The sequence below is a fragment of the Plecotus auritus genome (genome assembly GCF_963455305.1).
Source record: "Plecotus auritus genome assembly, chromosome: 7".
Taxonomy (NCBI): domain Eukaryota; kingdom Metazoa; phylum Chordata; class Mammalia; order Chiroptera; family Vespertilionidae; genus Plecotus; species Plecotus auritus.
The window spans coordinates 20,328,537-20,344,770 of NC_137774.1; the positions used below are offsets into that span (position 1 = coordinate 20,328,537).

At 41.8% G+C, this 16,234-nt stretch overlaps 1 protein-coding gene across 12 annotated transcripts in view; it reads right to left on the minus strand.

Annotated features, from left to right (window-relative positions):
* The window catches only part of TANC2 (tetratricopeptide repeat, ankyrin repeat and coiled-coil containing 2), a gene marked incomplete at its 3' end in the record, with an annotated part of 285,235 nt that overhangs the window by 7,745 nt on the left and 261,256 nt on the right, over window positions 1-16,234 (minus strand). For 8 of the 12 annotated variants that reach the window (XM_080677201.1, XM_080677198.1, XM_080677197.1 and 5 more), the window contains 8 exons: window positions 13,255-13,388; window positions 12,229-12,352; window positions 8,212-8,387; window positions 7,621-7,753; window positions 7,049-7,078; window positions 6,130-6,221; window positions 3,866-4,012; window positions 1,399-1,499 (listed from right to left, as the gene is read on the minus strand). In XM_080677201.1, coding sequence (XP_080533327.1) covers window positions 1,399-1,499; window positions 3,866-4,012; window positions 6,130-6,221; window positions 7,049-7,078; window positions 7,621-7,753; window positions 8,212-8,387; window positions 12,229-12,352; window positions 13,255-13,388 — 937 coding nt within the window. Of the gene's footprint in view, window positions 1-1,394; window positions 1,500-3,865; window positions 4,013-6,129; window positions 6,222-7,048; window positions 7,079-7,620; window positions 7,754-8,211; window positions 8,388-12,228; window positions 12,353-13,254; window positions 13,389-16,234 lie in introns of those variants that run through there. The other 4 variants (XM_080677202.1, XM_080677199.1, XM_080677196.1 and 1 more) reach the window with 2 other exon arrangements.

The window sequence follows — 16,234 nt, forward strand, 5'->3', positions numbered from 1 at the left end:
AATGATTCTTTAACCCGTTCTGCCTCCATCTTCCTTCTGGCCTCTCTGGGATTAGTGAAGAAATGTCCTCATTTTGTCAGTCCAGCCAGGCCCTTCAGGAAGATTCTCTTAGTGCCCAAATGCACACCAGGCAGTATGAGGGTTGGGTGGGGTTGTCATTTACAGGGTCACTGTCAATTAGCTTAGGAACAAAATAATAACTACAATATTTAAAAATCTTGCTGATACAGCAGAATTTTTTTTGTTATATTCTTGATATTTTGGCTCTAAGTTTCAGGCCTGTTCCATCCTAGGCAAGAACCCTGTCTTCTGCCCTTCCTACCCCTCGTCCCACAGCACTATTGCTCCTCCATTCTGCTACATCAAAGCTGGGAAGATATTAGGCTTGCTGACTAGGCAGCTCAGATTCTAATTTACAAATTAGGACGTGAACTATCAAAGATATTCCCATTCTCTTTATTAATATTGCCCAGAAAAGCAGCAATTGGATTTGTGGGGAAGGAATTATTCGGTGGGAAAGAGAACTTGACAGTCAAGCTTCTGAAGAGCTTTGCTACCCCAGCTAGTTAAGATTAGTATTACTGCCACTGTCGTCACTGGACTTACCCTGGGTTTGATTTCCAGGACCACATCCCCGCCCTGGTTATATCAGTGAGCCTGAAGCAGTTCTTTCCCACGCAGTTTGGGAGAAGGGTGGGATGCTAGCAGGAGGCATCAAGGACAGGGACAAGTTATCCAAAGATCACTGATGGCAGGTTCTAGGTCTTTCTGGGACCCTTCCTGCCCACTGGCCAAACCACAGCAGATGGGCATGAGGGATGGAGTCCATTGTGGGTCCCCTCAATCCTGGCAACAGGGCCTCCTGTCTCCACGAGTTTGTGGTGTGGGTGGTAGGGCTTTAGGTAAGAAAGAGGTTTGATGCCACCAGACTTGAGGGGAGCCCCCCAAGGAAGACTAAACAATCCAGGGATTCCCCAAATGCCTACAGGAAAAGAAAGAGGAGCCTGTGATATAAGTGACCCATCCCACTTTTCCCTCTGAAAGGGTCGAGGGGATGTTGCTAAGTGACCTCTTCCTAAGTCACCAGTGTCTCCTTATGCTCCTGCTTGGGGGGTAACACAATTGAGAGATGGCAGAGGCTTCTTGGAAGAAGGTGCCACTCTCCAACATGGAAAAGACGTTTTTCACCCAAAGCAAAAGGCTCTAGCTTTCCACAGCCCCGAGACTTGTCAACCTTAAGCTGAGTATTGCTATGGGAGCCATCCCCAAAGCGTGCCCTACGAGTCCTCAGGGATAGACACACTTGGGTACATATGCCCCAGGATGGCCTACATTGCTTTGGCCAGATTTTCAGGAAAGAGACCTCTTGCTTTTTACCCTCTCTCTCTCTCTCCTCACCTGCTGCTGCGTTTTGCCCTTGCTCTTGCATAGTAAGCTTCATAAGATTTCGGTTTCAGCTCCAGGGCCTTAGTAGCAAATTCCTCCGCCATTCCAAAATCCTGTCATTACAATAGGTGTGCAAATGAGTCATTGAAGAGATATGAAAAATAGACAACTTGGGAATAACACAGATCATATGTACATTTCTTTGACACTTATGGATGGAATACCTGGGATTCCTGACATGCCTGGTATGGCTTTAGCCATGTGGCCCACAGCTTGAAAGTTCCTTCTGCCTTTGCCCTGTGTGGCCCTGCAACCGCTCATAAGAATTTATCTGCCCATAAGTATAAAAATACTTTTAATTTTCCTTCTTTCTGCCTTTCTCACAAAGTTCTTTCTAGGCCAGAAGCCAAATGTCAACCCAATGAAGTGCCTCAAGTTGGAAACCTAAACTCATTACACACGCATAAATGAGGCCAACACACAGAAATAATCACTTCCCATGACACACACATCTACACCTCACATGGAAATTCACCCTACCTCCCACCTCCCTGTCACACCAATTCCTTGGTTTTCCAAGGGATGAGTGAAATCCAAGAGGATGAGGTCTACGCTGGCTGGATGGAGTAAGGACGGTCGATGTGTTCAATTCTCTGGTCTGCTTTTTGACCTTTCAGAGTGTGTTGTATGTTTTCTTATGCATACCTACTTCACAGGTAGGATAAGAGCAATACAGTATGTGAATGCTCTGTAAACAGTTCTTGGCACAAAGTAGATGCTCAGTAAATGGTAGTTTCCTTTTTATTTCAGAGGACTTCTCTGGTCTGTTTCTTCTCTTAACTGGTTCCTTATTTAGGAAACATTTAAAGTAAAAAAAACAAAAGAGGACCGTGTCTCTGACTGGGGTCTGTGCTATCACTTTATCTCTTGATCACGGAGGCTCCCTGGAGGCACAAAGCCATAGTTTTTAACCCTTACACAAAAGATAAGTTTTTCCTTCCTCTTTTAATGTCAAAGCACAGCACAGTAGCCTCTGGTTACACTTGTAATTCCTAATGCAGCAGAAAACAAGGCCTTAGGAAGAACAAAGGCCCTGGGGCATAGGTAAAAATTAAAAAAAAAAAAAAAAAAAGATGGGCAATTTTCTACCAAAGACAGACTTCAGGTGCTAAGCAGAGTACTGCTCATGGGAGGTGATTATTTCTGAACAAATGTGGAGCTAGAGAGAAAGTATTCCATCTTAGCAAGGTTGTCTTCTATCCCTATTGTTTCCAACCTTACCCTTTACTTTTTTCTTTTGAGACTATTGTTATGCCTGGGAAGATTATTTTTTCGAAGTATACTATTTGTTAGGCAAAGAGAAGCCAGCAGGGTGGCAGCAGCTCCTGTGCTCTGTCTCACTCTTACTAGCTGGTGTCCCAGGAGACCCTGGTGAAGATTCTTCTGTTTCATCTAAGAACCTCACTGCCTCCCCCTAAGACACCCACCCCCTCCTATGAGAACCTCTAGTGGCCCCACTCTCCTCAGCACCCAGGGCAGCTCTGCCTCTTAGGGTCCTAACTGTGTCCTCTGAGACACCCAGGACTCTTTTCATTGTCAGGTTTTAGATGGATGATATGAAGATTATATATGCAAATAATCTTTCTGATATTGATAGCAGAGCCATTGCCACTGAGCTGAAATCTCACTCTTGTAGAGTTGAGTTCTTTATTGATCAACACTCCTGTTTGGCTTGGATTATTTCTATCTCTTGATGAACTATGAAACCTCAGGCTGGTGGATGACAGAGACTCCTGACATGATCTTAGCTATTCCCAGTATCTGAGAGAGGGTTCTTGGCCCTGGAGTGTCTGCATGTCAAGGTTGATGAGGGCATCAGAGACTATCTGCAAGGCAGGTAAGAAGGACCAAGGATTATTTGGGAGATAATAAGGGACCAGGAAGAGTGCTAAGATTCTATCTGCAAAAAGAAGGGACATGGCATGCTAGGATAAAAAGATGAGTATAAGTGAAAAGTTCAAGATTAGCCTTAGAAATTAAATCTTGAAGTTCATGGTCCTGAGTCCTCTTTCCAGCCCATCCATACGTGACTCGGGAGCCTTCTACAAAGGGAGGGAATGACTAAAATTCATAACTAATTGCAGCTGAAATTTTAGTGACAATTGCTCTCACATTTTCCCAACGACCAGAAAGTTGACTTTGGGGTGGGGAGGATGATGACAGTATTTTAATCACTTTCAGTGGGAATTATGAAAACTCAGAAATCTATATAGTGCCCACAGCATTAACTTTTTTACAGTTTGATATCAATTATACTTAAGAGTTGTTTTCTTTCAAATTGCAAATGTCAGTGCTCTGTGAAGGACAACCAAGTTCCAAATGGGCCAGAGAAGGATCAGGGGCCTGGTAAAGGCTAGTGAGTGACTTGGACTGTCAACTTCCAGGACTGTAGAAAGGAGCTGTGATGAGAATGACTTACGTTCATTTTCCTGCGACACCGAGAGAGGTTGAGGAGAAGAGACACCTTCAGTTCCCGGAAGGTTTTCAAGTCCTCACCAAACCCTTCTCTAGGGAATTTCTTCAGAGCATACTGGTAGCGCTGGGCAGCCTCCTTTACTTTACCTTTCTAATGGGAGGACAAGATGGCAAAACACAAAGTTTGTCTGCTGAGCAACTAAGTTTGGTCCCATTCCCTTCTCTCCAGTCATTATGAAGAGTTAGCCCTCCCAAATGCCACTTAAGAGAGTAGGTCTGGCCCTGAACATGAGAGCAGAAGGGGCCAGCCTTGCCTTTAGTCAAGAAAGGCTCAGTTGAAGGGGTTACCCAAGATACAAGCCAGAGAAACAAAGCCGTGTGATGAAAGGCCCAAGACCAGCTTCTCAACTGGATTCCTAACGGACTGACCTCACTCTTTCAAAGGAGCTTTCTCTTGACCTGATCTCCTGGCAACACTTATTTCCTAGTCTCAAGCACACCAAAATGACTACTTCCTGAATTTTGCTTATCTGGAAAATTCTTTCCTTGTTTGATGTTCCACCTTACCAGTCCTCTAGAAGAGGTCATTCTCTTCCTCACAAAGGATGCAGGAGCTAAAACAATCTAGTTGCTGGTTCCCTACTCTCATGGCATAAAATAATATCAATCAGTTTCCCCCGTTTTTTGGAAAAGGCATGGGTAAGGTGATAGCAGAGAAGTGGAGTGTAGAGTTTGTGATTCTATCTGACTATGTAGGAGGGATTTCCCAAGATAAAGCAAATCTATGATCAACTTAGGGACCTGGTCACAGAAGCCTTGAACTTTTCTTACAATTTGTATTTGAAAATCTACACGCTGAGCCCAGAATGATGCAGGAGGCACCCCCATTCCTCTAGCTAATCTTTATCCACTCTAATCTTTCTGTATAGCTGCAACTTTACCAGGAATCCCTATCTCTTATTTTTTCTGTAGTACCTCTCATTAAGGAGAGGTTTGGAGTCTTCCAAGGTAGGATTCTGGGTGGGACCAGTAGTAGCTCTGGCCATTCTCATTAGGAGGTAGGACTCCTTGTCTTAGACCAGCGGTTGGCAAACTCATTAGTCAACAGAGCCAAATATCAACAGTACAACGATTGAAATTTTTTTTGAGAGCCAAATTTTTTAAACTTAAACTTCTTCTAACGCCACTTCTTCAAAATAGACTCGCCCAGGCTGTGGTATTTTGTGGAAGAGCCACACTCAAGGGGCCAAAGAGCCGCATGTGGCTTGCGAGCCGCAGTTTCCGACCACTGTCTTAGACTATCAGAAGTTATGTTATAACCAGGGCCTAGATTCTTGAGGGAATGCCATTCTCAGGTCCATAAATATGACAGCAAAAGAGGCCCTTCCTTGAAGTTATGTGAAATCATGATTGGGTCAGGACTCAAGTTTCCTAGAAGGCTCAGAGTCTTAGATTATCATGAGTCTCACTCAAAGCTCCCCAGGAAATACAACTCTGTCTCCAGGAACTCTGTGCACTCCTTACTCTGAGGTGGGAGTGTACAGTCATCTCCAGGGCCTAGAGACATCTCAGTGAGGCCCAATGCCCAAAGCTGGGCTGGATTGGTGTTTGTTTACCTTCAGGAGAAGACGATTCAGGTAATCTTAACACAACACGGTAATTCTGACATGGAATGTTCTTAAGCGACTTCCTATAGGCCATGAGCGTTTGTGTTAGGAGGACATGGAGCCCTCAGCTTGAGTTGTGAGTACAAAAAGACTCCATTCTTTTTATTGTTATTGTCATTCAATGAATGACTTCAAGCAAATCTTCTAATTGCTCTCTGTCTTTGTTGTCTTATCTTACTCAGAGATATTGATAAATTATTATTATAGACTCTTAAATCTATGTATATATTAAATATGAAAGACAAGATCAATACTCTTTTCCATGGAGTGAAAATATCTGCACTACATTATTTTACTTTGACTTGTCCCATGAATTTTCAGGACCCACTTAGCAGATTCCATGTAGAATCTATGTAACTGCCTAATAGTGGTTAAACTAGGTCTTTAGGTTGATCAGCTACAGGCATGTGTAGGCTATTCTTGCTCTCTTGTTGAGAAGGTGAAAAGCCTGGATTTTCAACTTATGAGCTGGGCACGGAGGGATGATATTCTCCTTTGTCTCTAGGACCAAAGATGAGAACTGTCAAGATTTTGGTAGGTTCCATATGTAGAAAACAGTCAGTGGCTGTTTTGAGGAAACTTCGTTCCTTCTTCCCCTCACCTTATAAAACATGTCCCCCTCTTCCATCAGCTTGCTCAACAGGATGATCATGATGTCTGGTTTGGAGGTGGCCATCGCCCATGTGGCTGGACCTGTAGTGTACAGGATGCATGATGGGTAAAAAACTCATACAATGTAAGGGTGGTAGGAAGCTAGGTGAAAAAAACATCCTGGGGGAATTTCTGCTGAGAGAACAACTTGCTCCACAAGAATTTCCTCATCTTTTGGACTTGGGAGTATCTTAATGACTCCCACTGCCTAGAAGCTGCACTGGACTGTATTCACCTTAAAATAAGAATATCTGAACTGAGTTTGTACCACACGAGGGCAGCAAAGTCTGCATACTGTATTTGGGCAGGCAATGGCTTAGTTTGGAGTTATTTTAAATAAAAAAATTGGGAGAAAGGGTTTAACATTAAATGTCACTATAAGATTTTAAACATCCAAAAAGAGAAATTTACTTTAGAATCTGGGACTCAAAGGCCCCAACTATTTAGTTTATTAATATTTAAATATGTACTTTGCAGAGGGAAACCATTCAAGATTCTAAAAGCTCCCTTAATTTGTAAGTATTGAGTAGGACTCCTGGATTTACTTTGTACGAGGAGCACAGTCCCTATGTCAGACAGACATGAGACAAGCCAACATTATTGAGGACTATTTTACCCCCAAAGAGAAAGAAAGGTTAAACTGATTAGTTTACAGATGCCTGAATTATTTATCAACTAAGCTTTTCAGGGTTAGTTATGAAAAGTTCAAGTTATTCTCTACAACAGTCATTTAAAAAAATCTTCTTTTAAGGTGAAGTAAATTAAAAGATTAGAGGTGTGGGGAACTCATGCAGGCTAAATCAAAGAGGAGAAGGCAAAGCTGACCAAGCCATCAGACCACGCCTGATGCTGACAGCGGTGAAATATACCTCGTGGGCGACTCGGTAACGTCTGACAACCTTCAAAGAAAGGAGAAAACAAAAAGTTGTAGGAGAGGAAAAAAAAATGGATGAAGGTGAAAAAGAAGGAAAAAGCAGCAGTGAGAGGCAGGCAGCAAAAAAGCCAGCATATAAGCCAACCCTTGTCTACAGGTCTGTGGGTGGGGAGCAAATGGGGCAGCAGCAGCAGGGACTTAAAGAGTCTGAAGCACATACAGAGCAAGGGAAGCAAAGGCTCACGGCCGTGCAGGGATCCAGGATGCTCACAGGGTGGGGCTGATATAGAGGCACTAGCACTAAGATGTGCTGAAAGTTCAGAGCAGCCTCCTGGGTAAGGCTACAAGGGGCATGGCAGAGAACCATGTGATTTTACTCATAGTAGTGTAGACCATGGCTCAGATGGCTTTCTCTGGGCCAAGAGCCTTCCTATTCACTTGGACAATATTTGGGCCAGGGCAGAGGGGAAACTATATACACTCACACCAAACACCCAAGGCAGCCAGACCACTGGACCAGTCTGGCCTCTGGGCACAGATGGCCAGCACCTTCTTCCTTTCTCCTACCTATCTTGGCTCCTTTCTTCAGAAGAGTGACAACGACTGAAGTGTTCCGGCACCCCACTGCCCTATCCAACGGGCGCATTCCGCTGTAGTCCACATGCTCGATCATGGCCCCGTGATCCACCAGGAACTGGACCTACATGGATCAAGCAGAGCTGTTAACTTAAGTGCAATGGTTCAGCTCCACCAAGGGTTCTGGCTACTGCCTGCCCTTTATTCAACTGCTGGTCTGAACCAGACTGAGCAGCCATGGTATTTTAGGCCATACCTATATGCTTGGTCTTTAGTGGTGTTTTGAATTTTTCTGTCCTCTAAAGTATACCTCCAAGAACTTTATATCAGGAATCACCACACACAACGCTCAACCTTAGATAGCATTATGGATAGAGAATTCAATATATACTTGGTTCTAGCTTAAAATTGTAAGCTTTGAATGGCAAAGAGCATATTATTTCCTTGCTAGTTTTGAAGGGAACCTAAGATAATTCTTTTCACACAGTTGGCACATCGTACTCACTAAATTAGAGATCAACTTATTGCACAAGGAACACTCCCCTATCCCTACCACTGTGAAGTTTGTTTAAAGACACTCACCACCTCAGCATCACCATAGAAAGCTGCCAGATCCAATGGGGTGCGGCCATTCTTGTCAGCATGGTCTGTGGCAGCTCCATTATCCACCAGAGAACGTACTACAGAGAGATGACCCTTCAAACAAGCCCAGCTGAGGGCTGTCAACCCTTCTTTGTCCATCAGAGCAATGGAGGCACCTATGAGAGCAAGTATAACGCAGGGCTGAGGAAACATGAAAATTAATAGCAGAAGGGAGTGTTGAACTTACAGCATACATTCTGCCGAAGCACAGCTTTTGTTTCTGGCCTGTGAGTTACCTTTCAATAAAAACTGTTAAAAAAAACTGATCCTAGAAGCTGTTAGTAGAAGAGAAGAAAGTCCAGCTGTTTTACTGGGCATTCCAGGTCCTCCACAATCTATCCCAAGCATACCCTCTGTTCTTTAGCTTCCTACTTCCCTGTGAGAATCCTCTACTTTGGCAAAATGGATGTACTCACTGCCTCTAGACCAGCTGTGGGCAAACTACGGCCCGCGGGCCGGATCCGGCTGTTCTATCCGGTTCTCTTGCTCTCCCCTCTGCTCCTTTACTTTGAATTTATATTAGTTCACACAAACACTCCATCCATGCTTTTGTTCCAGCCCTCCGGTCCAGTTTAAGAACCCATTGTGGCCCTCGAGTCAAAAGTTTGCCCACCCCTGGTCTAGACTCTCCCATAAATGTTCCTGAACCCTCACTTTTGGTTATGTTGCTTCCATGTGCAGAATATCTTTTTCCCCCCCATGAGTTGCCTCACTTCTGCCCATTTCCTAGGAACCATCTCCAATCCCCGTCTTCAAGCTTCTTGTGGTTCACTGTTACTTCCTCTTGAATCTGCTTAACATGTCACCTTATTCTGTAGTTAATCTTTTAAATTCTCAATGAATGTTTTCTGAACTCAGTGTAAGTTTTCATTTATAATAGTATAAACTCCTTGACAGAATGTGAGGGAAATGGACTCATGGAAAGAGACCCAGGACATAGAGGAAATTCAAAGTTTAATTAAACTAGTCAGCCTTCAATAACTTCATGCCCACTGTCTAAGCCCCTTTTATATTCTGCATCTGCCTTCAAAATGTCTATTTTCATCTGTAAAGATCAAGCTCAATTGACACGTTTTGTAATTAGCCTAAAATTCAATATACACTTGGTTCTCAGCTTAAATTGTAAGCTTCTGGATGGCAAAGAGCCTATCACTTCCTTGCTAGTTTCAAAGGGAACCTAAGATAATTCTTTTCACACAGCTGGCATGTCATACTCACTAAATTAGAGATCAACGTACTGCACAGGGAACACTTTCCAGGCTGCCCCCTCAGCAGGACAGGATTCAGATGTCAGACCAAGCTTAGGACCTGCCACAGCCAGATCAGGTCTACTCAGCAGCTACCTGTGTATCCCTAGACGTCAGATAACCACTTTGTGGCTTCCCATAGCAGGACGAAGGGTTGGAAGGAACCACACCTCTAACACATAAATGTTCTGGGTTAGCTTTTCACAATGGTACATTCTGCAATTAAAACATCAACTCTGCCCAGCTGGAATGTCTCAGTTGGTTGAGCATGTCCTGTGCACTGAAAGGTATCTGGTTCAATCCCTGTTGGGGCACGTATGAAAGGCAACTCATCAATGAACATCAATGTCTCTCATATTGATGTTTCTCTCTCTCTCTCTCCCTTCCTCTAAACATGTCCTCAGGTGAGGATTAAAAAAATAATAAAAATATTGACTCTACCATGGAATGATTTTGAATATGAGACAGAATCCAAGAGTTTTCTTAGACACAATATCTATAAATTCCCTGGACAGAGCCTCCAGCGGTGAAAAAAACTGGATAAGAACGTTCTGGATATAAATTATAGATAAATTGATTTTTCCAAAAATAAGAAAAGTTGGAATTTAAGAAGTTAAAAGGAGATACATATGAAATAAACCCAAAATTCAACTTGTAATTTTCCTCCTCTTTCTTTTCCCCCTTGCAGTTAATAAGACTAACAGTTCTCCCAAACATTCATCTTCAAACTTTGGAGTTATCTTCAAACCCTCCTCCTTATTTCCTAAATGCAATCAATCTTTATATCAAAATCACTGTTGCATTTGGCCCTTCTGTTCTATTCCAACAGCTACTGCACCTGGATTAGGGCCTCATTACCTCTCATCCATTCTACTACAATGGCTTCCTAATGGATCCCTATAATTCCTTCATCAAATCTATTCACATTATTGCGTGAGTGACTTTTTTTTTTAACTCTAGCATCAATTCCCTTTTTAAAAATCTTGCATCAATTCCCGTTTTTAAAATCTTGAAAGGCTCCCCACTGCCTTTAGAATTAAGTCCAAACTCTTTTAATCTGCTCCTTTTCCATTTCTTTGCACATATGCTTCCCATTTTATTTCTCAACAGCACACATGTACTTCACTGGACAACTTGCCTATTTCCCCAAACCTGTTGTGTACTGTTCCTCCTTCTTCACCTTTCAATTACATTACTCCCCCGCCCTTAGCACAGAACATTTTTCCTATTCATATTTCAAAGTCTGTCCTATTCTAACTCAAATAACGTTACCAGAGAACTCAGGATTCTCTGCTTTTTAAGGTAGTTATTTTATCTCTGTTTCATCCCTTCCTTACCAGATTATGGACCCTCTGAAGGGGCACAGATTATAGTATATTAATTTTTAAAAATTACTCACAGTTCCTGGCATAGAGTTCTACAAATAACATGGGCTAAGTAACTGTTCATAGAATTTGTTGACTTAGTAGAAGTTTCTGATTTAAGTGTGAAAAATTAAATAGTACCAAGATCAGAATCTCTGCAGTGGTTAAGGGAGAAGAACTTGCTGGAATCTGTGCCTGATGATCTTCTATTGGAACGTGCAGTTACCTCAAGGTCATCAGTGGCTGAAGAGCTCCTGCCTTTCCAGGAGACTTGGGTTGTCCTGAGACATTTACTCCTGCCACATCTTATCCTGGGAATCTAGGCACATCTCACTTCCTCAACCAACTCCCTCTAAGCAGAAGTGAGAAGAGATATCATGAAACCAGATTTATTTGGTAGCTTGTACTGAGGAAGCAAGAACCTCTTTGCACTCGGGGAGAGCAGTTCTCTGATTCTGACCCCACTTTTTGAGCCTGAGGTTGTGGATACAAATCTTCTTTGGAAGATACAGCTAAAGATCCAGTAAGTGTTTGACCAAGTTGTAGTTTAAAATCTTAGAAGAAACCCCTTTGTCCTAACTCAATTACCCTTAGCTGCTCCAACCTGGGTGTGATTCTTCAAGAGGTTGGTTTCCTTGAAGTGTATGTGCTTATGGATAAATGTTTTTGGTCCAGTTTACTAACAGGAGAAGCTAACTAGAATGGAATCATTAAGACCAGTCACAATCACACTACCTCCTGCTTTATTCAAATAAATGCTCAAATTCCACTAGATAGTAGTGCAGAGTCAGCAGTGACCCCAGCATTTCCACTGCAGAGGCCCACCAGCACTCCCCACAGGTAACTGTTCTGCACAGGTAACTGAGGTCATAGCAATCAAAAGGAATCTGAAATGTTTTGATGGTGGTGTGTATCCTTTAACTTATTTCCCATTCACCAGGAATACGTGAATGTTGGTAAATATCAAAAGGCATTTATTACAAGAGGAGGGTAATAATATCCTGAGTCCTCCAATAGGGTACCATTGTCAGCAATTGTCTTAGTCTCCAGCTGCCTTCTTTGGATATAAGATAAATATTAGATGTGCAAAACTGCAAAATAATTGATAAAGTTCAAGTCAAAATACAATCCCTGGAAGATGACCATTTATTGACTATAATATTAAAATGCAAAGTTTGGTGATTATTCAAACTCTTTAACTTAAGAGTTTGAATATGTTAATTTGGTTAGAATACTAAAGATCCCTCAAGCCACAAGGATTAATAATTTCTTTCTTAACATTTCTTGGAATCCATCACTGGAAATTATGGGCACTGACCATCCAGCTCTGGCAGCCCAGGACTAACCTTGTGCAAGTAGAAAGTCCACAGTTCCCAGATGGCCTTCAGAAGCAGCCATCATCAAGGGAGTACGACCTTGCTTGTCTGCCATGTTGACATCAGCTCCATGGGTGAGCAAAAGATCAACTATCTGCAAGTTCAGAGAAATAGGAACCAATTATCCAGGAAGAGCTGCTGAGCAGACGCAGGCATGCTATCCTAGACACTGTGTGAACCCCACATAACTTTCCACTGCAAGCATCCCCTCAAGTTCCACACAGTCCTTGTACCATGTGATTTGATCTATGACTCTCGTAGGGACAGTTAAATGTGAAGAATTCAACTCCGAATGCTGGACTCAGCCACTAAGTAAAAAAAAAAATTAAGATAATAATGGCCAAGATGTGGACTAAGCAATCCCATAACTAAGCTCCAACACAAGTCACCTCCTGTGTCAGTGCCATTTTATTGACTTCTAGAAGTTGCAAAGCTGCCTGCAGTGAATATTTTGACTGAACTGAATACTGTAGAGTCTTAACTCTTTAGCACTGTTTGGCTTCTACAGCCTTTTTACTACTCAAGTACTTTGAAGAGGATTATTACCAATATGCTTTCTTTTCCATCCTAAGTGTACAAATTAGCATTTATCCAGAAGCCAAACATCTGGAAAGACCGCATAACTAAAATTTATATACACCACATTTTCTTTTAGCAAATCTCAGACACCTGCAAATAAGTGGTTAGCAGGGATCTGTTGAGATATGAACCTCCCCAAGAACTTGTGGATACTGTGAAATGTTCTCTGGAAAAAGGCAATTCTACGACCAGGCCAAAAGTAGCCAGTCTTTCTATACAATCTAGATGATTTTGAATGTTAACTTTTTGACATATTCTCAACTGTGGAATATTAATAATAAATACCCAAGTCCTCATACGTGATGATTGCTGGGCAACTCAAATTTTGTTATTCTTTTTTTTCTCTCTCTATGCATCAGAACTTCCCACCTAGAATTCACTCTTGCCCGTGGTCCTGGAAGTAGCTGCCCTGCTTACCTGCCAGTGGCCCTGGCGAACAGTGCTGAATAGGGGCACTGCCCCTCGACGGTTTGGCTGGGCCACTGCCGCCCCTTGTTCCAAGAGCAGACGACATACCTCCAGTTTGCCCCTTCCGGCTGCAGCTGTCAGGGCTAAGGGCAGAGAACAAAGACTGAAAACAGGTGGCTCTTGCAATCTCTAATCCTGTGTGTTAAACATGGCAGTATATCTGTGTTTGATTAATATAACTGCTACTTTACCTCCAAGAATAATGATTTTAGCTACTTTTGTCATGAAAATTTAAATGAATATAACTACATTTATATGGGCTTATTTATAATATTCAGAAACAATTATAAGAACACATTTACTGAAAAATCACCTTTGATCAAACTTACTTCATTTTATTTTTTCCTACCCTGACTCTTTTTTAGTACCTCTTCCTAGCTACACACCTTCTACTGGTCTATGTGTGGCTGGAATGCAGGGAGAAGGACCTTTGCAGAGTAAGGTCTTGTTTCTAGAATTAGCTAGGAACAATCTCTGGCCATTTGTTCTTGGGCCCTTAAACCCAAGAAACAAAGTTAGAAATTGCAGTCCAAGGGCCTTGGGCCAGTTTTTATTCCTTTCCTTCATTAGTTGAGACAGACATTTCTAGTATATCTGCAACCATTTTTATATGAGGATCAGAAGTGTTCAAGGTAATAGTCAAGATGAGAGGTGTGACAAAGACTCTTTTCTTGTGAATATAAAGATGGAGTCACAGATAGAAATTAGCTATAGTGAGTATAAGGGACACAGCAGGAAGAAACTTAAATGGTCTTTCCTTGCTGCTGTTCTTTGTTTATGATCTTTGATACAGTTGGTATCTAATGAGGGAAGCAATGGAAATTCAAATCAAATGGTCATTTATAATCTTTTTGAAGTGTAAGTTATAGCATTTTGTCTTTGGGCTTGGCCAAATTTATCCACAACTGAGTCATGTGCAAAATCAAGATGACCTGTAATTTCCACCAAGATAAACCTTCAAGTAATCTTTTCCTTCCTCAATGATAAGAAGGGCTTAAGAAGGAGCAATTTTAGATATATTCACTCAAACTAGATGCATCTATACCTTGTCCTATGTGTACTTTCAGTTTTATTTGAGAAGTTCTAACATTGTTTCTGTCCTGTTCCTCACAGATGGGAAGTGGCGTGGTCCTACCTGGGGTGAGGGTTATTTCTAAACCACCAAGGGATGTGTACAGGTATTGATGGGTCTGACTATTGACTTGATAAAGAAGTTTTGTCTCTTATTCTTCAAATCAAAATCAAAGCGATCTTCCCTTTCTAAAGTTTATATTTCTAATAGTTCAGAAACAACTTTAGTTCTTGGGTCAGAACACCAGAGCAGTTTAAGAACTTGAATGGACATTATAACATTGTATACCTGAAACTTACACAATGTCATATATCAATTATATCTCAGTAAAGCTGGGGGCAGGGAAAGAACTTGACTGAGTTAGATACTTGTGAGGAATCATAGCATCACCTTGTTGGTACATAAAACAAATAATTTGGAAAATTTCTAACTCCCATGTTCTGATCCCATTTAAAGTAGCTACTAGGTTGGTGACAGGGTTGCAGCAAACTTCCCTTTTAATATCCTGTGTATGGGAAAAGGGGGACAAATATATTATCTTTCACAAAAGAATTTATAATGCCCTGGAGAAAATATGCACAGTATTTCAGAATCAGCCTTTCAGCAATGATGCCAGTTCACAGAATACAGTTGACATGCATAACCAGGGCCCATCTTGAAAACTAAACTTATACTGTCCAACTCTAACCTGGAGTTATATTGCTCTGGTTGGTTCATTTCAACCCACTGGATTGCACATTTATGAGAGGGAATGTTTCATTTGGCCTTTTTCTTTGTTGTATCTTCTTAGGTTATGATGTAATTTGGCAGGAATTCATATCTCAAAGCTGATAGCTGGATATGGTCATTAACACAGCTGGCCAATTTCATCTCAGAGCAACACAACTATGTAAAATGGGATCTGTGCTTTTCAAAATCCAAAAGCAAGGAGTTGCTTTGGCTGGATTTTATAGAAGTCTTATCAAAAACTGTTAAAACTTTTTTGGGGGAAAAAAAAGAAAAAAGATTAAGGTAAAGCCAGTTCTATAAAAACAACAAACTGATTCTCAGTGCAAGCACAACAGTTTAGAGCCAAACCTCTTCCTTAGAGACCAGTAACAAAATTTGCTCACTAGCTTGTCAGCATCTGATGAGATTATCTGACATAAATGGTCCTTTTCCAAATGGAAAAATCTAAGGAGTATGAAGAGGCAGACAGGATACAGCTCAGAGTTGGGGAAAAGCCAGTCTGCTTGGATGGGATGTCGACACTAAATAGAACGCAGCGAAGCAAATGGTTCTTTGTGTTTTTTTTTCAACCTAGAAAGGGTGCAGCAGACAGGTCATGTAAGACCAACGGGAGGGGGTGGTTGTGAGACAAACACTGATCACTGCTATCCAAAACATTAATTGAGCTACTTGTCAGACACCGTCTCTGCTCTTAAGAAACTCATGGTTCAGTAAGAATCACAGACAAATAAATTACTATACAGTGTGATATGTACAACAGAAATAAGTCCATGGAGGTTGGTTGTATGGAGTTGTCACAGGGGAAGAAGTGTTTGGGAAGAGCTAGATGCTGAAAGAGAAATAGGAGACTTACAGGCATTCAAAGGCAAGGAGGAGGCATGTTAGGCACAGGCAGAGAATGTATAAAGGCAATGAGGTAGGAAATAGCATGTTTATTGTATATGGAGTAACTGGAGAGACAGGCAATACATGAGGCTAGAGATCATGACTGGTCTTTTAATGCTACATTAAAAAACTTAATTAATGTGACAGGTGGTCATTGAAGGGGGGTAAGCAGGAAAGTGACATGAACAGAATGTGGCTCAGAAAGATTGCTTTGGCTGAAATCTGGGAGATGAATCACAAAAG